The sequence below is a fragment of the Xenopus laevis genome, chromosome 7L (genome assembly GCF_017654675.1).
Source record: "Xenopus laevis strain J_2021 chromosome 7L, Xenopus_laevis_v10.1, whole genome shotgun sequence".
In the NCBI taxonomy this organism is placed as follows: Eukaryota; Metazoa; Chordata; class Amphibia; order Anura; family Pipidae; genus Xenopus; species Xenopus laevis.
In genome coordinates, this window is record NC_054383.1 from 23,439,375 (window position 1) to 23,464,299 (window position 24,925).

A 24,925-nucleotide genomic window follows, 5' to 3' on the forward strand; every position below is an offset into this window, starting at 1 on the left:
CCTAGCCTACATAGACCCCCCTCCCCCCAGCCTCTAACTTTTTACTTACCTCTCAGTGCAGATATATGGCATCGTAGTTCAGGGCAGCCATCTTCTTCTCTTCGGTCTTCATTGGGAAGTAAGTTCTGTATCGGCGCATGGCAGTTGGAGCAGTCTTCGGGGTTTTGACAACTGCGCATGCACCGAAAGACCTGAAGATTACCGAAAAAGATGGTTGCCGTGAACTCCGATGCCGTGAATCTGCACCGAGGGGTAAGTAAAAAGTTAGGGGCACTTGCCAGGGATAGGAGCTAGGCTGGGGGGGAGGAGGGAGGTCAGACTGGGGGGCCCAGGGCCCACCGGGACTTCTGTCCAGGGCCCCCCTACTGTTATTTGCTGCTCGGCGCACAAGCATGAAGGCGCCACACACATGCACAGACGGTGCAGCGCTGGGAAAAAAAACAACTTTTTGTCGAATCCAAGTATTGGGAGAGGGGGTCCGGCCCGGCGGGGGCCCATGAGGGGCCCACCGGGTTTTTTCCTGGTACCACGCTGGGCCAGTCCGTCCCTGTCTATGTAGGGTAGGGTTTTTTTTTTCAATAAGGGGTTTACTTCTCCTTTAAGAGTGAAGTGGTAACCCCTAAGTACTGAAGCGGCAGTATGAACTTTCGGGGGAACCATACAGCAGACCCTGTGCCCCTGCCTCTTCCTTGGGCCCCACAATACTTGAGTCTTGAGTCTGTTTGGATGAACTAGCAATTAGGCAGGTTATAATAGTTCAAAGGTTGAACTTGATGGATGTGTGTCTTTTTTCAACCTAACTTACTATGGAGAAAAACAGTATTTGGCCCAGACTATCACCTGTAGTCAGGGGCGATCCGCCAATGAGGCGAGCTGAGGCGCTCGCCTCAGGCGGCATCGCCAGCTAGGTTTCCAGGGGCGGCAAAAAGCCGCTCCTGGTGCCTTTAAGAGCCGAACTTCCGGTTTTTGAACCGGAAATTTGGCTTTACTAGGGCGAGAGAGCGCAATTGCGCTCTCCGCACTAGCGTTGCTGCCTCCCCCCCGGAAATCGAATCGGGCTGGGGGGGCGGCATTACAGGAGCCGCCTCAGGCGGCAATGCATACAGAAACGGCGCTGCCTGTAGTTTGTGGTAAATGAAAGTGGCGGCTGAAAGAGGCCATAGACCAGACCGTCATTCAACAAAGGCCCCAGTCTACCACAAACAATCACTTTATGTAGTAGGTCCAGGCCCGGGTTATAAGGTGTCATAGAAAGTCAGTATTTAGTGGGCTGGTGGGGGCTGATTGGGCCTCTGTGTAGCTGAAATGCCAGGGCCTATTTTAATTCTCAGTCCGAGTAGGTCTGTTTGTTGTGTGATGTTTGTGCACTTGATGCCAGGGCCTTACATTTCAGTCCAGCACATAAAACGTACGAGGTTAATTTAAGGGGTTAAAAATACAACGGGGTATTCAAGTTTTATAGACGGTTCTAAAGTGAGGCCCTTATACTGACACTTATTTTCTGGGGTGGGGCGTGGGCTACGTTTGCGCCTACAGGGTTCAAAGCGAGCCTAATATTTGTGGCGTATTTAAGTAACAATTCACTACAACGTTCCCCAGATCGTTACCTTGCGGGTAAGTGACAGCAAATAGAGGGGAGAACGTTTCAGCAACAGCAGCTTGAGTATTACAAGCCACAAGTAACTCAGCTGCACTGGCGCATCCTCTCACAGACCCCCTCAAATCATTCCGTTAGCCCCGCCTCCTCCCGAGCTCAGCCCTCCCACCCCTGCGCCCTGCGCGCTGGAACCCTCCCTGGCTGCGAGGCAGTAACATTGGTTCGAATTGGAAGGGTCGGGCGCGGCGGTGTGAGTGGGGCACGGACTGTGTAAGTGATTATTTCCTATGAAGCGACTTCTGTGTGTCATTATTCAACTGCACCACAAACAGTGCGAGGATGAGAGAAACTTTTTTGGAGCGATCTCTGCGTGTTGCCAGTTACTGGTCCGTGGTGTGTGCTCAGAATTTCCTATCGGGGCTGCAGCTCATTTCCTGTCATTTTATAACTGCACGAAATGCCTTTATTTCTATTTCTCACTCTGCCCACTTTGCGCCCTTATTCTGCGCTGCGCAATGTGCCCACTGGGGCAGGGAGAGTAATGAGTGGAACCGTCCATAGATATGAATGGACCAGTCTATAGAAGTGAGTGGAACAGTCCATAGAAATGAATGGACCAGTCCATGGAAGTGAGTGGACCAGTCCATAGATGTGAATGGACCAGTCCATGGAAGTGAGTGGACCAGTCCATAGATGTGAATGGACCAGTCCATGGAAGTGAGTGGACCAGTCCATAAAAAAAGTGAGGGGTGGCAGGACAAGGGGGCTTTGGCAGATATTCTAATACCATTAGTATTCTGGATAACACTTGTTGTGTTTATTGCCAGTCTCCTGCTATAGTCCTCTAGGAGTTCTTAGTTGGCAATTAGGATTAATTGTATCTTCGTTTGTATCAAGTACAGGCTGCTGTTTTATTATTACAGAGAAAAAGGAAATCAATTTTAAAAAGGTGAATTATTTGGATAAAAGGGATTCTATGGGAGATGGCCTTTCTGTAATTCGTAGCTTTCTGGATAACGGGTTTCCAGATAACAGATCCCATACATGTAGGTTAAATAAGTATGCTGGAGCTGTATACTACATACTTTACTAGTCTGATCACAGAAATGTATAAATCTGTATGTGCCATACACACCAGCTTTATAGTGAGCTTATGTACTGTACAAATGCGGGCAGTGAATCAGAATGCTAGCTAGATGGCGCAACAACTGGCTAAAATAAGGCTACTTGGCCGAGCTGATGTTTACAAAATGCTGGGATGGGGGCGGGGTGGATGGTGACTGAGGGCCCCCCATAGTACCCTCTTCCAATTGTGCCTTTACTTATTCTGTAAACGGCTTGCTACAGGAAATGGTGTTTCTGTGTTTCGGAGCTTGAATGGGTTATAGATTGGATAATAGATCCCTTATTGTATTTCCAGTTCAGGGGTTCTATATTTTCAAGTGACAGGATCTCTCTAGAATTATTTGCCTTTCTCACAGGTGTGAGCATGTTTGTAACAGGAGAGGGTTGCATGCAAAGGCAGGGGGGGTGGTATAATTTGCCTGGGGTGTTTGTTATATACAAAAGCAATGGAAAGTTCTGCAGTGTTAATGGCTGTGTTTGTGTGTAAGGCACTCACACCCATGGCTAATCAAGCCCTGTCAGTATCATGTTTCTGTAGCGTGCTGACCTCCTTAATATCAGGGCCAGGTTGAGGAAAAAGGCATTCAGCCTGGTGGTGTCCTTTGCCGTGCCCTACTGTGTTCCCTGTGGCAGCAGCCTGACGGCCAGTGTCAGCTGAGATACTTGTGGGAGATTCTGCAGTTGGAATTTCTCTGGTTGATATTGAGCTAGTCTCTCAGCAGTGGAAAGTTCCAATGTTCCTTGTTGGCACCAACATACTTGGCAGCGGAGATGGTTTTGGGCCCTGCCCCCTATGCCGCTTTTATCAAAAATAAAATAGTTTAAGGCACATATCCCCCACCCACACAACTCGTTTACTTAGGGAAAAAAGGTATGAAATACATGGAACCTGGGGCTTTCCAGATATTTTTATAATTTGGATTTCCATATTTTAAAAGGATTCTGTCATGGTTTTTATGATGTAGTTTTTATTTCTAATTTACACTGCTAATAATTCACTCTACAGTATAAAATGTAATTCCTGAAGCAGCAAGTGTATTTGTTTAGTTGTAATATTGTTGTGTAGGTGCCATCTCAGGTCATTTTGCCTGGTCATGTGCTTTCAGAAAGAGCCAGCACTTTAAGATGGAACTGATTTCTGACAGGCTGTTGTTTCTCCTACTCAATATAACTGAATGTGTCTCAGTGGGACCTGGATCTTACTATTGAGTGCTGTTCCTAGCTCTAAAGCTGGCCATAGATGCAAAGATCCGATCGTACGAATCATCGTACGATCGGACTTTCCCATCTCCCGACCCGCCACTAACCATTCAGATCAAAGTCTTACCAGTCAGATTAGTTAAAGAACAGATCAGCAATGTTTTGCCCCTGACAGCAATCATACGATATCTATGTCCAACCAAAGCTAGTGACAGTCTCCCACTGAAAATCGTATGATCGGCAATACACGCAGAGATATTATCGGCAGCCGACAGAAATTTTCTAACCTGTCCGATCGACCAAACAACCGAACTCCGCCGGACGAAAAATGTCGGGACTCTCCACAAACGGTTCGAAAATCGTACGAATCCTCGATTCGTACGATCAGATCTTTGCGTCTATGGCCAGCTTAACAGGCAGCTGTTATCTTGTGTTAGAGAGCTGTTATCTGGTTACCTTCCCATTGTTCTGTTGTTAGGCTGCTGGGAGGGGTGATATAACTCCAACTTGCAGTACAGCAGTAAAGAGTGACTGAAGTTTATCAGAGCACAAGTCACATGACTGGGGGCAGCTGGGAAACTTGACAGTATGTCTAGCCCCATGTCAGATTTCAAAATTAAATATAAAAAAATATGTTGGCTCTTTTGAGAAACAGATTTCAGTGCAGAATTCTGCCGGAGCAGCACTATTAACTGTTTTGGGAAAAAAAATGTTTTCCCATGACAGTATAAGCTCGCTAAAAAAAGTCAAGTTATCGTTAAAAAAAAATTAGGATAATGTCTAAGAGTCTATGGGAGATGGGCGTCCTTTAATTCGAAACTTTCTGGAGAAAGGGTTTCTTGATAACAGATCTGTGTATTCAAATTTCATATCACATATTGCCCCAAAGAAATGACTTCAGTATATAAATACTGAGTATTTGTAGGTATTTAACCCCACATTTATGTTTTAGGGCTGTTGTATCTGTGGTCCTTAATTTGTTAAACTACAGCTCCCCAGTTTAATTGGTCCTTTAATTTGTTAAACTCCCAGCAGCCCTAGTTTTTAATATTTTCATTTATGAGCAACAATGTCAACATGCCATGGAGCATTCTTACTCCTCCAGTATGAAGTGCAAGTGAAAATCATAAGGAAACCGAGCAGAGTACGGAAGTGATTTGCTAAAAATACAACTGGGTTGTTGTTATGACAAGAATGACATTTTTTTTATTTATTTAGAAATTCGACTGGGAAAAATAACCGCAATAACAAAGTTTCTTCATTAACTGACCAATATTTGCAAAGCTCCAAAATGGCCTCTATTATAACGGAGAACCTCAAATTCTTTGCCTTGTTTTTTAGAAGCAGAGATGTTATGATATTTAACGGACTGGTGGCCCTTGGGACTGTGGGTAGCCAGGAGTTATTCTCTGTGGTTGCTTTTCACTGTCCTTGCTCACCAGGAAGGAACTACATGTACGGATTGGCTGCCATTGGCGTTCCAGCCCTCGTCCTCTTCCTGATCGGCATAATGCTAAATAACCACATGTGGAATCTCGTTGCTGAATGTCGAAAAAGGGCTTTAAAGAACTGTTCTACCCCGGCCACTTTCTTGTTGTTTGGGTCGATCCTTGGAAGGGCCATAGTAGCGCCGGTCACATGGTCTGTGATCTCACTACTTCGTGGAGAGGCGTACGTTTGCGCCAGAAGTGAATTCCTAAATCCTTCAGCTTTCCTAGATTTCCCTTTAGGATATGGACCTGACTCCATGGCTAGGTTCTCTTGCCCAGACACACCAAGGAATCTCATCCCCTTTAAGGACGAAGTGATAAGAAGATTAAAATATGAATCTCAGGTAATTTATTTATTTATTTTTGTATATTTTTGAAACATATATGTGCGTGTGTGCGTGCATGTGTGTTTATATGCTTTGTTGAGGGCCGTGCCCTGATTTATATTACTTTTTGTCTGATGCATGTATATCTACCTAAGTTTATAGCAAATAGAAGATTATATAGAAATATGATGCCATTTTAGCATGTTGCATGTGAGTTCCGATAGCAAACAGAGCAGAAAGTAGTGGGTATGCGTTTGGGGCGGAGGAAGACATTTTATATGGAAGCAGAACTGGGGTATATGCTACCACTGCACACTGAACTGCTACTAGTGCTAGGATCTCCAGTATTTGGATCTCTAGTATTTGCATCTCTGTGACCTAGTAGAAGAGAGCTTATGGGCCCTGCATGGTTTTAAGATAGTAACAGTGGCCCAAGTATGATATAAAACTCCCAGTCGGTTAGATGTGCCAAGCAAGTGTATATGTTGAATCGCGGCATATGAAAACCTAATTTATTCAATTCTGCAAATGGCACAGGGTAATGGTAACTGCCCTCCATGTTGGTATAGTGTTGTGCTATGATGTTTGGAGATGGACTTCATTGGTTGTACTTCCTCTCAATGTATCGTTGTATCTGGGGAAAAAAAGATGCTCTTTTGTTTATACCTCCGATTTATTACCAAGGACAATTGGGTATTAGATTATGGAAAGGTAGGAAAATATTTTATATCATGGCTAGTTTCTAACCATTGTTTTGTTTTGCAGTGCTTTGTGAATACTATAATATTCATCTGTATGTCAGTTTAAGTAACAATAATAATCTGTCCTTGCATATAACATTAATTAGTATTAGAAGAATATCCACTGCAGGGGTTATACAACCACTTTTTGGGGAACGTCCTCAAACCATTGCATTTTTGCTTGCAGGGTTGACCTATAAGTTTTCTATATGGGGCTTAATACTAAGTAACTAAATACTAATATACCTTTCTGAACCTAAAGATGGTATCCTCATCAACCAAGGCTGGTCTGGTGTAGGTATTCAGTAGGTCAGTTGGTCCCGCATCTTTACCCACTTGGACATGCTACCTGATTTGACCCTCAACAGCTCTATCTTGCAGCTCTGTCTGCTGCCAACATCAAACCTCAGAAACATCTGATGGAGAGGGAAAGAGAAGTCTATTTTGGGACATTCTGAGCCACATCTCCAACTGTATCTGCATTTACGTATCAACCCACACAGTCACCCCTCCTTGTTCTTGGAGGTTCCAAGCTGCTTCAGAACTCTAGCTGAATACCACGCTGATCTAATGTTTATTAAATGGCTTAAAGTTGTGCATTATTCACATTAGAATACTATCCTCAAGATGTTATGGAGCGGGGAACTACCCATGTGACTGCCTTGATGTTCAGTCTCCCACACGGTACCCAAAGTAGACTGCCATGAGAAAGTTAGAGCGCTGTGGTGTCAGCAGACTGTGACTCCATAAAACATGAAATAGCTTTATGCCATATGATTGTAATCCATTTGACACGGTTTGATTCACCTCATGAGAAGCTGCATATTTTAGTCTGTTGTGCAGAAGTTGATCTGTTTGATGGCCTATGTAGGTTCCACTTTTCATCCTTGCAAAGTTAACTTTGACATATTTTACTGAGACTTTTTTTTTGCCTTACCCTAAAGTTAAACAAGTTTGTTCACTTAGTTGCAGAACAGTTTTTTTAAGGAGACAAATCAGCAGCAGTGTAAAGCGAACTTGGATACCCTTTCATGTAGAAGGACAGACTGCAAAGAAGCAACATAATAAATAATCTTAAAATTCCACATGGGGGAGAGTATTTAGCCTGTGATTCTCCAGCTGCTCTCCAACTGCAATACCAAGAACCATTTCTGCAGTCTAGGGAAGCTGGGAAATACATCTGTAGTGACACCAACATATGTTTAACTTCATTCCTTGCTCTTCTCAGCTGCTCACTTAACAGATCAACGGTGTGAATATGGCAGTAAGCACCAGAAACTGAAAATATTCCTAATGAAGAAATATGGTTACATAATTGACTGGCAATCTCTAGCTTTGCCTATTTACTTCATTCAAATAATGATTAACACCTACAGGCTGTGGGGGAAAATATATAGAAATAATATAGTATAATTATAAACACAATTAAAAATGTATTCACTCTATAGGTGATTATGAATAGGGTAAATTTCCCCTTTAAATCCTCAGACTACTTTTCAACAATGTTAGAGTCGTTGGATCTTTAGTGACCACTATATTAAATATCCTACATAAACCTAATGGCACATTAAAAGGCAGGCGCAATTAGCCTTATCACAGGGGTGTCCAAACTTTTTGCAACAAGGGCCAAATTTGGTGAGGTGAAAGTGTGGGGGCTGTCCATTCAGCCTGACATTCTTTGAACCATTATCATCATTTAACTAATTTAAACAAGGAATCGTGTAGCCGTAGCAGTAATATTTGGGCACATTAGTGAAATGATCTGACACTTGGTCTGTACTGTGGCCCGTAATGTCGCGCCACTGTCAAATACTTTTTTAGTCTACTGTACTGGCACGTCCGTACATCTATTGCACCGTCAACTCTAAAGAAGTATGTGAGAGCGGTGATGTCACCTGCCACGTTTCGCTGGCTAATCAGCTTCCTTAGAGGCTGTTTTCTTCTTTTCCTACATTTACCCAGTCCCCTGGGTTTTAACCTGCACCCTGATTCGTCCTGCCATCCTAATTTTTCCTCCCACAGACAGAGTGTGTCATTATCCCCCATGAATAAATGAAATTACTTTAGGGGAATACAAATGGTGAAAGCTGTTAATTATATTATGCCACCCAAACAAAAGCAACATAGCTGGTATACCCAAAAGTTTTCTTATGGCAGAAATGCTTTACTGCAGAGTTTGAATAGACCTCATAGTACAATGTCCACTTGGTAATCTGAAGTGGCATGGGGGGGGGGGAATTCTAGGCAAAGATGAATGCAGTCTCTGTTGTTGTTATGCCCTAGTTCAGGGGTCCCCAATCTTTAATACCCGTGAATCACATTCATATGTAAACAGAGTTGGGAAGCAACATAAGCATGAAACGTTCATGAGGGGTACCAAATAGAGCTATTTATTAGCAGCCTAAAGGAGGTTCTGTTTGGCAGTACACCTGGCTGTAATGCAAACAGAACTTTCCTCCAAGCCAGGAATTCAAAAAAAAGAACCTACTTTGAGGCCACTGGGAGCAACATCCAAGAGGCTGATGAGCAACATGTTGCTTCCGAGGCACATCTTGAAGACTACTGCCCTAGGTTGGACACATTTTAGCTCACTGTAGTTACTATGCATTGTAAGTTGCTGCAGGGGAGGAATGTGTTGGGCATGCCTGCATGATCTGTTTGCGTGCTTGACTTAATCACCTTGAGAGCTTAAAGCAAGTTGTGGCATTTGATCCTTTCCTGGCTGTTATTCATTGCTATCTTCAGCTGTTGCCTACAAGACAAGAAAAGATACTATTTGTGAAGTCTTCCAAGAAGATAAAATCTTAGCTTACAGTTGGCACATACTGGTGTCCTAGATGGCAAGTCAGTCTGAACATCCATGGGCGTGTGTTTTCACCTAGTGGAATGCTGGTATTATTGTGGGAGAAGAAGCAACAACCATAGAAGAACACGTTAAACATCTTGCCAAAAGATAACTCCCAGCAGATACAAATGCTAAATCTGTGAGGGGCATAGAATGTAGGATATTTTTAATAATATGAGGAAATAAACAGCCTAGGCCTAGCTGACATGCAATGAAAATGCTTAAAATGAATCTTGCTTGCGCTTCTGCCTTAAATGGTAGTGATGGAGTTCTGCACCTCTGGCCATTTGTGACGCAGTGATGGCTTATTTGTTCGATTCAGAGCTAACCTTTACCTCTTTTCACCTCCTTAGTTTCTAGGTTGGATACTGATTGCTGTAATTGCCTGTACCATCTTCTTGTTAAAGTGCCTGCAGCATTGCTGTTCCACCTTAAGCTATCATCAGGAGGCTTACTGGGCACAGTACCGGTCCTGTGAAAAAGATCTGTTCAATCGTACTGCTGAAGTCCATGCAAAAGTCCTTGCTGCTAATAACGTTAAACAGTTTTTTGGCTTTGTGTCCTTGGACAAAGACGAAAATGAAATAGTCAGCCAGTACCCAGTGGACGAGGCCCAGCCGAGCCCTCAGTGGCACGAGATCACTGGAGTGTACCTTTATCGGGAGAACAAGGGTTTCCCATTGTATAGTCGTCTCCACAAATGGGCCAAAAAAATTGTAGGGAATGGTATGGACTCAGAGTGCAAAGAAACTGCACTTCTTTCTGTATGAGACTCCTCTAGCATATGGAGTATGAGGTGTCATGGACTACGGTGGGTGGTGGCAGCAGATAAAGAGACAAGAAGTCATTGGTCTGCCTCAAGAGGCCACTGTCCAGCAACGAATTATACAGTAATTTCCTCCTTGAACTCTAAACCAGTGTCTGTCTGCTCAATTTTGCCATAATTTCATTCAGTTTGCAACCCTTTTTGACATAAATCCAGTCTTTAGGCTTGTGTTAAAGGGTCAATAAAACATATACATATATATATATATATATTTATACAGAGAAATGTGCATTTCTTTATAGATTGCATGCATATAATTGTACTAGGGGATTCCTGACTTGTTGGAACTCTACCTGCAGCCTCAGTTGCCAAAGTCATTCCACCCCTGAAGGATTATGGGACAACCAGTCCCTCTGCCTGCCTGTTCCTGCCTCTGTCAGCCTAGTTTGCTTATAATTCAAGCTTTAAACCCATTTTCCACCTGAATCCTTCATCATGGATTACATTACCGTATATATTATGCTATGTTTGGCTTTTGTGTAATATATATGAAAATAACATTTTAAAATAATCCTTAAAAATGGTGTTTAGTAATGACATCAGTTAGTGGTCTGGTTACTGGTTACTTCCGAGATCCACAATCTGTTGTCTTTCTAGTTCTTAAGAAATATTCAAATGAAACTAGAGGACAGCCGTTTTAAGAAGGGAAATGAGGTTGTGGCTATGCAGGAGCTAAGAGAACAATAGAAATATCTGTTTCCTACAGTAAATTATCATGATGCTCATAATGGCATCCCTTGAGATTAGAGAGAACCAGATTTTGCCTTGAGCACTTTGGGTAGGAGGAAATGCCTATGTAACAGGGCAGTTTTATTTGCATTCAGAGTTAAAGGAGAACTAAACACTAAAAATGAATGTGGCTAAAAATGCAATATTTTATATACTGAACTTATTGCACCAGCCTAAAGTTTCAGCTTGTCAATAGCAGCAATGATCCAGGTCTTCAAACTTGTCACAGTGGGTCACCATCTTGGAAAGTGTCTGTGACACTCACATGCTCAATGGGTTCTGAGAAGCTGTTGAGAAGCTAAATTTAGGGGTCGTCACAAATTGTGAAGGAGAAAATGAGGTTGGCCTGTAATATAAGCTGATGCTACAGGGCTGACATTCACTAATTATCTGTATTTATTACTAATCAGCCTTATATTGTGACTATTCTATGTGTACTGTATGTTGTGAGTGGGTCCCTAAGCTCAGTAAGTGACAGCAGCACAGAGCATGTGCAGTGAATCAGCAGAAAAAAAATGGGGAGCTACTGGGACATCTTTGGAGACACAAATTTACTGCTAACGGCTGTGTTTGCCTTGGGCTGGTACAGAATGTAAACCCAAAACATAATGTACAACATTTCTAGTCTACTTCTTTAGTTAAGCTTTAGTTGTCCTTTAAGAACAATGAGCAGCACTGTGGAGGAACCGTCCTAACACTAGAGAATACTGTAGATCTGTAGTTAGGAAAAAAACAGAAAACCAGATCTTTTTGCAGTGCCAATGGGTATTATAGAAATCTATTAGGTTAGAGAATTCAGTGATGCGTAATTAAACATGCACTGGTAACCAGTGACACGCATATATATTGGGTTGCCACCTGTCTGGTCTTGACCCTCTTTTTCAAGGGGCTGTCTGGGTCAAAACTTTCTGGCCTGTTTCAACATTTTGAAATCTGGGCAAAAATCCTCTGAATTGCAATGGCCGAAATGACGCGAAACCCCACCTCAAAATGTCATTGCATCGACCACCTGCATGGTTGTGTCATGTACTGCTAATGTCATTGTGTACACTTCTTTTGCCCAGGTTGATAACCTACCAAAGGTGGCAATCCTACTGTAATATCAGCCCTGTACTGACTAAAACTATTTATTTGCCACCAGTGCTGTTGGCCACAATGGGACCAATTGGTCTCTGGGCGAACTACTGGATTATAAAGGGCCTATGGAAACCTGCCGGAATAAACTTGCCAGATATAGTCTTGCTTAAACTTTGGGTTTCCAGTTCGTTTTTTGGGGCCATGTTTTACATGTTGTAACCTCACCCAGATATTGTATGATCACACTTCTCATGCACCACTGCTTTGCCCCCAGTTTATTATCCCTCCCCTTGCTTGGTTTTGGCTGAGGTTAAGCTGGCCATAGATGCAAAGATACGATCATACAAAATTAAAGGGGAACTCCACAAAAACATAACGTAAGCTTTTTTAAACTTATACCCAATTTCAAGCAACTTTGCAATATACATCAGTTTAAAAATATGCAGACTTTTCATGATTTTTAATGGTTTGGAACAGTTCCCTAAACCTAGCCCCCTGCTCTCTTGCTGATCTGTCTACTACTGACTACTTTGCTGAGCTGGCTGACTACTGTTACAGCAGCCATTTGTCCTCAGCCTGCATCCTCCAAACCCCACAACAAGCTGGCCATAGATGCAAAGATACTATCATACAAAATTAAAGGGGAACTCCATAAAAACATAACTTGAGCTTTTTGGAAAGTAAACATAGTTTAAAGCAACTTTGCAATATACATATCAATTAAAAAATATGCAGACTTTTCATGATTTTTATACAGTTCCCTAAGCCTAGCCCCCTGCTCTCCTGCTGATCTGTCTGACAACTTTGCTGAGCTGGCTGACTACTGTTACTTTGTATCAACAGCAATCTGTCCTCAGCCTGCATCCTCCAAACCCCACAATAACCTGCACATGTGATTTCAATAAGGAACAGAACATTACAGTGCACTGCATTGTGGGTTATTTAGATCCTGCATGCTGTCTGTAAGCTGTGGAGAAGTTGTTACAATTTGTAAAATCAGTTTTTAGTCCCTCCTTCCCTGCCAGAATTTCAAATGATGCAGAAAAAGGAGAACTGTTAAACATCTGGATTTCAGCATAGAAAATGGCATTTATTCATACTTTTTGAAGAAACGGGTAACTGTGATGGGAATATTAGGGGTTTCTGTGTTATGCGGGTCTCTTTGGTTTGGAAGCTGGAGTTCCCCTTTAAGAATCGTACGATTTTTTGACCGTGCGTGGATTGTCCTGACATTTTTCATGCCATGGCAATCGGTTGTTCAGTCGATAAGACAGGTTAAAAGATTTATATTGGCTAACGATAATATCTCTGCATGTATTGCCTATCTGACTATATCAATGGGAGACTGTCACTACTATTTGTTGGACATAACTTTCGTATGATTGCTGTCTGTCAATTAGTGGCCCAGGCATTGTGTGATTTGTTCTTTGTACTACGTTATATTAATCTGAATGATTAGTTGCAGGTCAGAAGATTGGAACGGACGTTTGTTCGTGCCACATAGGTAAAAATCTGCACTATGGACAGTTTTACAGGTGGCAACACTAGCAAAATGACTGGCAGGCTACCAAGTCTCTATCCCCTCCCATAGCCCTAATCCTGTGTTATAATCTCCTAAAAATAAAGGACATGACAATGTAATTGGGGGAGCAGCCAGTATAACTAGGATCTCTCTATATCCAGTGGAATATCAAGGTTTTCTATACAAAGAGATGATACAAATCTGTGCGCTCTCAGGTACTACCTTCTGAAGTTCTGGGTATATTGGTTAATAAGTATGTAATTTATATACACCGGTATGGGAGCCGTTATCCGGAAACCTGTTATCCAGAAAGCTCCAAATTCTGAAAAAGACCGTCTCCCACTGACTTCATTTTATCCAAATAATCCAAATTTTTAAAAATGATTTCCTTTTTCTCTGTAATAATAATACAGTACCTTGAATTTGATCAAAACAAATATATATAATTAATCCTTATTGGCAGCAAAACCAGCCTATTGGTTTTATTTTCTGTTAACGTGATTTTTTTAGTAGAATTAAAGTATGAAGATCCAAACTACGGGCCCTATACCTGTATCTTTAAAAACAGAGACCTATTCTCAATGCTATTTAACAAAAAATGTTGAATGATACCACACAGTATCTGATTCATTTTTGCTATAAGGAAGAAAATACATATGTTACATTATAATTACCCATCAAACATGTTTTCATCAGAATATGCACAGGATCCCTTTGAATGGCATTCAACTAAAATATGCCAGAGACTACTATATACAACTATCTGTGTATGTTTGTATATTATATATAACTGATGTAGCTGACACTTTCTCAGGAATTTTATACTTTTTTTCAGTGCCTGTGTGTATTATTAAACCTGTTTTTTTTTTTTAAATGACTTGGTCTGTTAAATTACATTTTTTATTTCCAGAGAGCCTTGTACACTGAATTATATTGTACAAATGAAGTCAGCTGGTGGAGCTGAGCAGTGAGGATTTGTATTGCACTTGCGATCTTCAACATAAACTCATTCATTAGTATTTATAATATTACAAAGTATAATTTCTTCTATTCAGTTATAATAACCTTAAGGTGTTTTATTCTTAAACAGTAAAGGTAGAGCTTTTTCTATGCAAATTATGTCCTCTTGACTTTATCTACTGTAGTACTGACTATTCCTAATCTTTCTCCTAATTCATTGCCTTGGTATAATGAATGAGTCCAGGATTTAATGAGAGCACAGGCAGCACAGACATAAAGAAAGACAAATGTTATGACATAATTTACAAAAAAAACCTTATTGTTCTCATGTAGTAAATTCTCTGGAAAACTGTTCATAGATCTTCTCAGAGGAAACAAGGACATTAAAAAGTCAGACAGTAGTAGTTAAATGGGTCAATTCACAGATTTGGAGATTTAAACTCTGAATAAGTGGGAATATGTAATATAGGTTTTAGAGGTTTTTGAAACCACGACTAAACTCACTTTCTCTAAAACCATGAATATCATGACTTTTATTCAAAAACCCAATATAAAAAAAGTATGAAAAGAAAAAGTAGCGAAAACTTTTTTGTATTATTGCGCAAAAGCCTGTGTCAAAAATACCTGAAAAACTTTAAAACCACGAATCAAAGAAAGATCTTCCAGTTGTAAAAGGGACTTCTACCATTGGCTTTTATATGATGTAGACAGGTTTTAGCTGGAGTATTTTCAGATTCAGAATTGTCGTAATTGTTGCTTTTTTTCCCGCAACTTTTTCGTCTTCAAAAAGCCTGACCTGAAAAAGTCGTGGCTTAATAAATTGGCCTCATAAGAAGTAATCCATGTATTTTACCAACAAATCAGAATGCAATTAATGATAATTTTAGAATGCAAACATGCATGCAATTATACAGTAACACAAATGAGCACCAATACTCTACGTTGTGATTTGATACATGTTTTTGTGTTTGAACTTCAAAAAGCCTGACCTGAAAAAGTTGTGGCTTAGTAAATTGGCCCCATAAGAAGTAATCCATGTATGAGTGGTTTTACCAACAAATCAGAATGCAATTAATAATAATTTTACAATGCAAACATGCTTCTAATATATACACGGGTATGGGATCTCTTTTCCATGTAGTACAGACATTTATGCAGTAACACAAATGAGCACCAATACTCTACGTTGTGATGATACATGTTTTTGTGTTTGAACTTAAACTTCACTCTTTTCTTTCAATTTTAGTTCCTTGGTTGGATACTGATTGCTGTAATTGCCTCTGCTGCCTTTCTGCTCAATTGCTTGCATCATTGCTGTTCCCCTTTAAGCTACCATCAAGAGGCTTATTGGAAACACTACCGTTATGCTGAAAAAGATCTGTTCAATCGTACTGCTGAAGTCCATGCGAAAGTCCTTGCTGCCAATAATGTTAAAGAGTTTTTTGGTTTTGTGGCTTTGGACAAAGATGAAAAGGAAGTAGTCAGCCAGTACCCAGTGGACGAGGCCCAGACAAGCCCTGAGTGGCAGGAGATCACTGGAGTGTACCTTTATCGGGAGAACAAGGGCTTCCCATTGTATAGTCGTCTCCACAAATGGGCCAAAAAAGTCATAGGAAATGGCACGGATCCAAACGGTCGAGAAATGGCCCTGCTTGCTGTATGAGAAACTGAGACCAGGAGAATGAGGGGAGGGAGACCTGGTGATTGATATCATGTCTTAATGTATAAAGGAATAATGATGTGTCACTATCTCTACAGGACACCATCCGTCCAGCTTTGAACTTCATATCAGTGGTGCCTCCCTTGAATATCACTTCCTGGAAGCTTTTGAAAGGTTGAATGTTCATAACGTGCATACAGTGCACCCCATTGTTTCACCATCATCTGCGTACTCATCAAATGCTTTAACGTTTGGGGTACCAGCATTCTCACAGTGCCTTGGCTACCAACCAATGATAAGTACTGAGTGCATCAAGGGAACATAATTCCATATATTATGCGATAGAGCAGCAGTCTCCAGCATGTTGGTGAGGGGATAAGACTTGAATTTAGCAGTGGGTTAAAGGTGCAATAGAAAGGCAAAGAAATTATACATTCCTCCAAAACTTTTAAATTTAGGTCACGAATTACATAGATGGTATAACCATTTCATTCTATTTATACTCATTCACATTCTTGCTATGATCGCTCATTTCTGAACATATATATATATATAATCATGTAAACTTCTACCTATAAACAGCAATGGGGTTGTTCATAATTCCTTAATAAGGAGAGCAGTGCAGCAGATGGGAGTGAAGTATCTGGCTCACTTTTACTCTTGTCATGCTGTGCCAGATGCTTCACTGCTGCTTCCTGCCCGAAGAATAAACTGTGTGTAAATGTAGGTGGAGACATAAATATATTTACTTACCAGTCAGTTGAAATCTGTTGAAACTTCATCTGCAGCAAAGGACCCCACTCTCCATAAATTACATTCCACTGAACTCTTATTGAAAATCTGTTTTGAAATGTCTTGGAATAATGGAATGCTAACTTTTATACTTAAGTAGAATAATTCTTAGTCATCGTCTGTCTAATATTATATGTGGTACAGCCAATTAAGCTGCCCTTGCTTCCGTTAAGTACATGGAATCCGTTCCGCTGCTGGAAGAGCAGATAGATGCTCTGGAACATTTCAGATTTTTTCCTTTCTGGACCAGATTAGCATCAGAGGTCAATGGACCCACCAGGGATTTAGAAACTTGTCCTTTTAATTTTTTTTTATCTTTTTTATGCTTGTATCTCAGGAATTCTTTTATACCTGTTGCATTGCCTGTAATTGTGTTTTTAGAGATTAAATCTAAAAATTTTTCAAGCATGAATTGTAACTTGTCATTTTATATGTACAGCCCCCCATTCTCTGCCAAAGAGCCTTCTTGTACCAATGTGTGTGTGTAAATATATATAATTAGATAGATTAGTTGGTACAGTAAGTTTACAATACAAAATACAGCATTTTAGCAATTATCTTTTTTAGAGTCCCAATAGTCTTAGAGTATAGAGTCCCAATAGTCTGAAACATATTTAGAATTACACAGAGGATACAAAGAGACGGCATTCCATCAAAGAACCTAATGATTATAGATGAATAGCGGATGTACTCTTTAATCACACTACACCAGAGATCTTTGTTTATGATCCACAGGTTGGTTCCCATTAAGTACCTCCTCCTCCTCCAAGGCTTTAACAGGTACATGCACATGAAGTACCCTTCATCCTAGGGTGGTTAATATAGAGCACCAAAGGCTAGGATAAGAGACCTGTACCAGAGGTAAGGTAGTTGGACACTCTGTGTGGGTCACCCCCATCTAATGGTTTAAAAATTAGTGGTAAGCCCAATTTTCCATGTGACACAATCCATACACTCATTTTTATTCCTTAGTAAAGGTTGGGCACGAGAGTTAGACAGGGGGCTCCGGGCCTGCAGCCTCAGGGGCTCCCAACAACATCACCTGGGCCCCCAGCTGTAAACTCCTTTGTGTTGAGACCTCCTGCACCCCACACCTCCCAACACATTGATTGCATTTTTTGTATGGTAAAAACACAGAAATATATGTTTACCCCCCCCCATTCTACTGAATCTAAAATGGGTACCCATGCCTTTCTGCTCCAAACTACTGAGTCGCATCATATCGCCCATGTATCATTACATACCAAGAAAAGGCACCCTAAATATGATTGCCAGGGGTCCTCCAAACACTTTGATGCCCATTGTGCATAGGATTACCAAAGTATCTGGCATTTAGAGGCTCCAAAATAAAGTTAGCGCATACAAATAGGCCTGTGTGTAACTTCAGCTAATGAAAAATCAACACATTAACTGCATTTTATGTGTGGTGAAAACACAGAAATATATGTCTACCCCACAAAACCATATATTTTTGGAAAGTACACATGCTACCGAATCTAAAATTGGTACCCATGTCTTTCTGCTCCAAACTATCGAGTCGCAAGTCTTTCCCAAAATTGGCGGTTTTTGTGAAATACCTGAAAACTTCAACTTTCCAGCATTGTATTATTGTCCATGTATGATTACCGGCGTAAAGCATCCTAAATATGAACACCGGGGGTCTACTAAACAGTTTGATGCCCAATATGCAAAGATTTACCAAACTATTTGATATACAGAGACCCCCAAATCCAAATAGTGCATATGAATTCTCACGTATGACACTCTGGCTAATAAAATATAAGCACCCGGTATGTGTAAAATGTGCTATGAAACCCCCCTAACAGTATGGAGACCCTAGAAAACCATATATTTTCCGAAAGTACACATTCCGACGAATCTAAAATGGATAAATGTCTTTCTACGTCAAACTACCAAACTGCAAAGCTATGCTAAACATAACGCTTTTTATGAAATTTATGAAAGATTTCACAAAGCTTGCATTATAGCCCATTATATACCACATATTTCGTAATGTGCCAGCAAAAGAAATCCTAAATATTAATGCCAGTGGTTAACCGAACAACTTGATGCCTGATATGCACAGATAAACCAAACTATGTCGCACACAGAAACCCCCAAATGGATATATAGCAGACAAAACTTTCCATGGGCAAAATGAAGTAACAAAGAACAGAGCGAAATGTAATAAAATCACTAAAATCCAACAAAACCACAAAAGTCTAATTTCACGCCTAGTGTAATCAGCAGTCAGAATCACAGTTTAAATATTTTAGCATGTCCAAATAGTTTTTATGGACAGAAATAAGGTAACAACACCTGCGCAAGCTGAAAATGCACCAAAATCACTGAAATTGCAGTATAATCACCGAAATAACATACAAAAGGTATTGCGCAGTACAATTAGCGAACACGCTATACGCAATGGCAATAAAACAGTTTTTTCAGTGTCAGTGAGCCCCATTTGAAAGCTGGAAAGAATCAGAAGATGAAGGCAAATAATTAAATTAAATAATGACGACTAATTGAAAAGTTTCAATGAGCCATAAAGTTATGCGATCCATTCTCCGGAAACCAGTTATCCAGAAAGCTCCAAATTACGGAAAGTCTGTCTCCCATAGATTCCATGTTATCAAATGAATCCGATTTTTTTTTAATGATTTCCTCTTTCTCTAAAACAGTATCTTGTACGTGATCCAAACTAATCCTTATTGGAAGCAAAACCAGCCTATTGGGTTTATTTAATGTTTATATGATTTTCTAGTAGACTTAAGGTATGAAGATGCAAATTACGGAATGATCTGTTATGTGGAATACACCAGTTTATTATTATTACAGAGAAAAAGGAAATTCTTTTTTTTTTTAAATTTGGATTATTTGGATAAAATGGAATACAGTCTTTTCATAATTTGGAGCGTTCTGGATAATGGGTTTCTGGATAATAGATTTTATACCTGTATTTACAATTTTAGCGACTTGGTGAAGTGAAATCCCTATAGTAAAAATGTACTCCCTGATCTCTCCTGTTTAGTTTATTAGCAGCTATATCTGCCTCATTATTTTGGGAGGAGATCAGGGCCTACCTTGGAGTACACAAGATATTAGGGTGGGCTTCACGCTCTACCAGAAATCTGAGCTGCTGGGTGTGTCTAGTTTATTTACATGAAGGAATATGTTAATATGTATCCATCCCATCTGCTTTAATCTGAAACTGCCTTTCTGTCTTTTCTGGACTGTAATGGACATTTGTCTCTTACACTGAATATGTCAAACCTAGCAAGTATATTTCACCTTGCCTGACATCCATAGTAGGGATGTAGCGAACGTCGGAAAAAAAGTTTGCGAACATATTCGCGAACTTGCGCAAAAATGCGAGCGGTTCGCGAACGGTTCGCGAACCCCATAGACTTCAATGGGAAGGCGAACTTTAACATCTAGAAAAGACATTTCTGGCCAGAAAAATGATTTTAAAGTTGTTTAAAGGGTGCAACGACCTGGACAGTGGCATGCCAGAGGGGGATCAAGGGCAAAAATGTATCTGAAAAATCTGCCTGTGTGTGCTTGGAAGAGATAGTGTAGGGGGAGAGCTGTTAGTGATTTCAGGGACAGATGATAGTAAGTTTGCTGGCTAGTAATCTGCTTGATACTGCTCTGTATTGGAGGGACAGAAGTCTGCAGGGATTTGAGGGACATTTTAGCTTAGGTAGCTTTGCTGGCTAGTAATCTACTGTTCTCTTTAAACAACTGCCATACGTTGACCTTGTAGGCATTGTTTGCCCAGTTTTTTTGGACGCAGCCACTGAAGCACAGTTGCCAGAAAAAATATGCCATATAAATGCTGAAAATAGTCATTTTTCGCCATACGTTGACCTTGTAGACATTGTTTGCCCAGTTTTTTTGGACGCAGCCACTGAAGCACAGTTGCCAGAAAAAATATGCCATATAAATGCTGAAAATAGTCATTTTTTGCCATACGTTGACCTTGTAGACATTGTTTGCCCAGTTTTTTTGGTTGCAGCCACTGAAGCACAGTTGCCAGAAAAATATGTCACGTAAATGCTGAAAATAGTCATTTTTTGCCATATACGTTGAGTCAACGTATGGCAAAAAATGACTATTTTCAGCATTTATATGGCATATTTTTTCTGGCCTCTGTGCTTCAGTGGCTGTGGCCAAAAAAACTGGGCAAACAATGCCTACAAGGTCAACGTCGTTGACCTTGTAGGCATTGTTTGCCCAGTTTTTTTGGCCACAGCCACTGAAGCACAGAGGCCAGAAAAAATATGCCATATAAATGCTGAAAATAGTCATTTTTTTTGGTCGCAGCCACTGAAGCACAGTTGCCAGAAAAATTATGCCATATAAATGCTGAAAATATAAATTTTTTTGGTTGCAGCCACTGAAGCACAGAGGCCAGAAAAATTATGCCATATAAATGCAGAAAATATGCATTTTTTTGGTCGCAGCCACTGAAGCACAGTTGACAGAAAAATTATGCCATATAAATGCTGAAAATATAAATTTTTTTGGTTGCAGCCACTGAAGCACAGAGGCCAGAAAAATTATGCCATATAAATGCAGAAAATATGCATTTTTTTGGTTGCAGCCACTGAAGCACAGAGGCCAGAAAAATTATGCCATATAAATGCAGAAAATATGCATTTTTTTGGTCGCAGCCACTGAAGCACAGTTGACAGAAAAATTATGCCATATAAATGCTGAAAATATAAATTTTTTGGTTGCAGCCACCGAAGCACAGAGGCCAGAAAAATTATGTCATATAAATGCAGAAAATAGGCATTTTTTTGGTCGCAGCCACTGAAGCACAGAGGCCAGAAAAAATTAAACCAGTAGGGTTTGCACCCTAGTTTGTAACGGTGGCGGAGGGAGGAGGAGGACGCTAAAGGACAGCTGTGTGTGGAGTCATGAGGCTTGAAGAGAAGGACAGCTGCATAGAAGTCAGAACAAGTCTTCCGGCGTGCAGTAACCCTCCGAGATCCACCCCTCATTCATTTTAATAAAGGTCAGGTAATCGACACTTTTGTGACCTAGGCGAGTTCTCTTCTCAGTTACAATCCTCCTGCTGCACTGAAGGTCCTTTCTGAGAGCACACTTGAGGCTGGGCAAGACAAGAGGTTCATGGCAAATTGTGACAGCTCTGGCCACAGATCAAGCCTGCGCACCCAGTAGTCCAGGGGTTCATCGCTCCTCAGAGTGTCGATATCTGCAGTTAATGCCAGGTAGTCCGCTACCTGCCGGTCGAGGCATTCTTTGAGGGTGGATCCAGAAGGGTTGTGGCGCTGCCTTGGACAGAAAAACATTTGCATGTCTGACGTTACAGACTGGCCAAAGGGCTTTGTCCTTGCAGGTGTGCTCGTGGCAGGATTACTGGCACCTCTGCCCCTGGAATGTTGATGAGTTCCTGAAGTGACATCACCCTTAAAAGCATTGTACAACATGTTTTGCAGGCTGGTTTGTAAATGCCGCATCTTTTCGGACTTGTGGTATGTTGGTAACATTTCTGACACTTTATGCTTGTACCGAGGGTCTAGTAGCGTTGCGACCCAGTACAGGTCCTTCTCCTTAAGCCTCTTGATACGGGGGTCCTTCAACAGGCATGACAGCATGAAAGACCCCATTCTCACAAGGTTGGATGCAGAGCTATCCATCTCCGCTTCCTCATTATCAAGGACTGCATCATCCACGGTCTCCTCCCCCCAGCCACGTACAAGACCAGGGGTCCCCAAAAGGTCACCACTAGCCCCCTGGGAAGCCTGCTCCTGTTGGTCCTCCTCCTCCTCCTCCACAAAGCCACCTTCCTCCTCTGACTCCACTTCTGGCACCTCTCCCTGCGTTGCAGCAGGTGCCTGGGTTCGTTCTGGTGATTCCGACCAGAAATCGTGCGCTTCCAGCTCCTCGTCACGCTGGTCTACAGCCTCATCTGTCACTCGTCGCACGGCACGCTCCAGGAATAAAGCGAAGGGTATTAGGTCGCTGATGGTGCCTTCGGTGCGACTGACCATATTTGTCACCTCTTCAAAAGGTCGCATGAGCCTGCAGGCATCGCGCATAAGCACCCAGTAACGGGGGAAAAAAAATCCCCAGCTGTGCAGATCCAGTCCTACCACCCAGTTCAAAAAGGTACTCGTTGACGGCCCTTTGTTGTTGCAGCAGACGTTCCAACATAAGGAGCGTTGAATTCCAGCGAGTCTGGCTGTCAGAAATCAAACGCCTGACTGGCATGTTGTAGCGCTGCTGAATGTCAGCAAGGCGTGCCATGGCTGTGTAGGAACGCCTGAAATGGGCCGACACCTTTCTGGACTGGGTGAGAACGTCCTGGAATCCTGGGTACTTGGAGACAAAACGTTGGACTATTAAATTTAACACATGTGCCATGCAGGGCACATGTGTTAAATTGCCTAGTCTCAACGCTGCCAACAGATTGCTTCCATTGTCACACACCACTTTTCCGATCTGCAGTTGGTGTGGGGTCAGCCACCGATCGGCCTGTGACTGCAGAGATGACAGGAGTACAGATCCGGTATGGTTTTTGCTTTCCAGGCACGTCATCCCCAAGACAGCGTGACAACGGCGTACCTGGCACGTCGAATAGCCTAGGGGGAGCTGGGGGTGCACAGGTGTGGAGGAGGAGAAGGAGGACCCAGCAGCAGAGTAAGAAGAAGAAGAAGACGAGGTAGAGAGCGATGGAGGAGTAGAGGTGGTGGCAGAACCGCGTGCAATCCGTGGCGGTGACACCAACTCCACTGTTGTTGTTGAGCTACCCATTCCCTGCTTCCCAGCCATTACCAAGTTCACCCAGTGGGCAGTGTAGGTGACATACCTGCCCTGACCATGCTTGGAGGACCATGCGTCAGTAGTCATATGGACCTTTGGCCCAACACTAAGTGACAGAGATGCGGTAACTTGGCTCTGCACATGTTGGTACAGGTGTGGTATTCCCTTTTTAGAAAAAAAATTGCGGCTGGGTACCTTCCACTGCGGTGTCCCAATTGCTACAAATTTGCGGAAGGCCTCAGAGTCCACCAGCTGGTATGGTAAAAGCTGGCGGGCTAAGAGTGCAGACAAGCCAGCTGTCAGACGCCGGGCAAGGGGGTGACAGTCAGACATTGGCTTCTTACGCTCAAACATGGCCTTCACAGAAACTTGGCTGGTGGCAGATGACTGGGAATGGGAACAGGTGGTCAAGGTGGAAGGCGGAGTGGAGGGTGGTTCAGACGGGTCAAGGAGAGCAGAGGTAGAGCAGTAAGATGCTGGACCAGAAGGAGTGTGGCTTTTAGTTTGCCTGTTGCCTTTGAGGTGTTGCTCCCAAAGTGCTTTGTGCTTGCCGCTCATGTGCCTTCGCATAGAAGTTGTACCTATGTGGCTGTTGGGCTTACCAAGGCTCAGTTTCTGACTGCACTCATTGCAAATTACAATGCTTTTGTCAGAGGCACACACATTAAAAAAATCCCACACTGCTGACTTTTTGGAAGTGTGCGATCTGGCGGTAACAGTAGAAGTTGGCGGAGTTGGCGGTATTGGCGGCAATGGCGGGTGCGTTGGCCGGCTGAACACAGGTGCCGATACATGTTGTTGCCCTACTGATCCCTGCGGGCTGTCCTCCCTGCTTCTTCTAAGTCTTATTCTCCTACTGCCTCTCTGACTCTCCGTCTCTCCATCTGAACTACCCTCCTCTTGCTCTCTTCTACTAGGCACCCACAAAACATCAATCTCCTCATCATCATTCTCCTCAGATGCATCAATTTCTTCTGACACATCACAGAAGGAAGCAGCAGCGGGGACCTCCTCCTCATCACTCATTATGTCCATCTCTATCGTGTTCTCTGCCAGAATTAAATCTGGTGTAAGGTCCTCATCTCCTTCATCTTCTTCTGGCAATAATGGTTGCGCATTACTCAGTTCAAGAAACTCATTGGAAAATAACTCCTCTGACCCCAGTGAAGAAGGGGCACCGGTGGTGGAGGAAGTGTTACGTGGGGTGGCCATAGCAGTGGAGGATGAGGAGGATGTTGTGG

The 24,925-nt window shown here is 42.1% G+C and overlaps 1 protein-coding gene across 3 annotated transcripts; it reads left to right on the forward strand.

Moving 5' to 3' along the window:
* Positions 1 to 1,703: 1,703 nt before the first annotated feature.
* Positions 1,704 to 17,297, forward strand: calhm2.L (calcium homeostasis modulator 2 L homeolog). Of its 3 annotated transcripts, none has more exons than XM_041568672.1 (3): positions 1,704 to 1,867; positions 5,141 to 5,756; positions 9,677 to 10,357. In XM_041568672.1, the coding sequence occupies exons 2-3, from the start codon at positions 5,214 to 5,216 to the stop codon at positions 10,091 to 10,093; spliced, it is 960 nt and encodes a 319-aa protein (XP_041424606.1). In that variant the 5' UTR covers positions 1,704 to 1,867; positions 5,141 to 5,213; the 3' UTR covers positions 10,094 to 10,357. The 3 variants fall into 3 exon arrangements, with proteins under 3 accessions (XP_041424606.1, XP_018080717.1, XP_041424605.1); XM_018225228.2 differs by lacking the exon at positions 9,677 to 10,357 and adding an exon at positions 15,684 to 17,297 and having other exon boundaries at positions 1,718 to 1,867; XM_041568671.1 differs by lacking the exons at positions 1,704 to 1,867; positions 9,677 to 10,357 and adding exons at positions 1,944 to 1,990; positions 15,684 to 17,297.
* The last annotated feature ends 7,628 nt before the right edge of the window (positions 17,298 to 24,925 follow it).

Bases quoted from the DNA above. Each gene is read 5' to 3' on its own strand.
- calhm2.L (XM_041568672.1), top strand. From the start codon at position 5,214: ATGGCCTCTATTATAACGGAGAACCTCAAATTCTTTGCCTTGTTTTTT. The intron at 5,757-9,676 runs GTAATTTATTTA...TCACCTCCTTAG, and splicing joins GATTAAAATATGAATCTCAG to TTTCTAGGTTGGATACTGAT.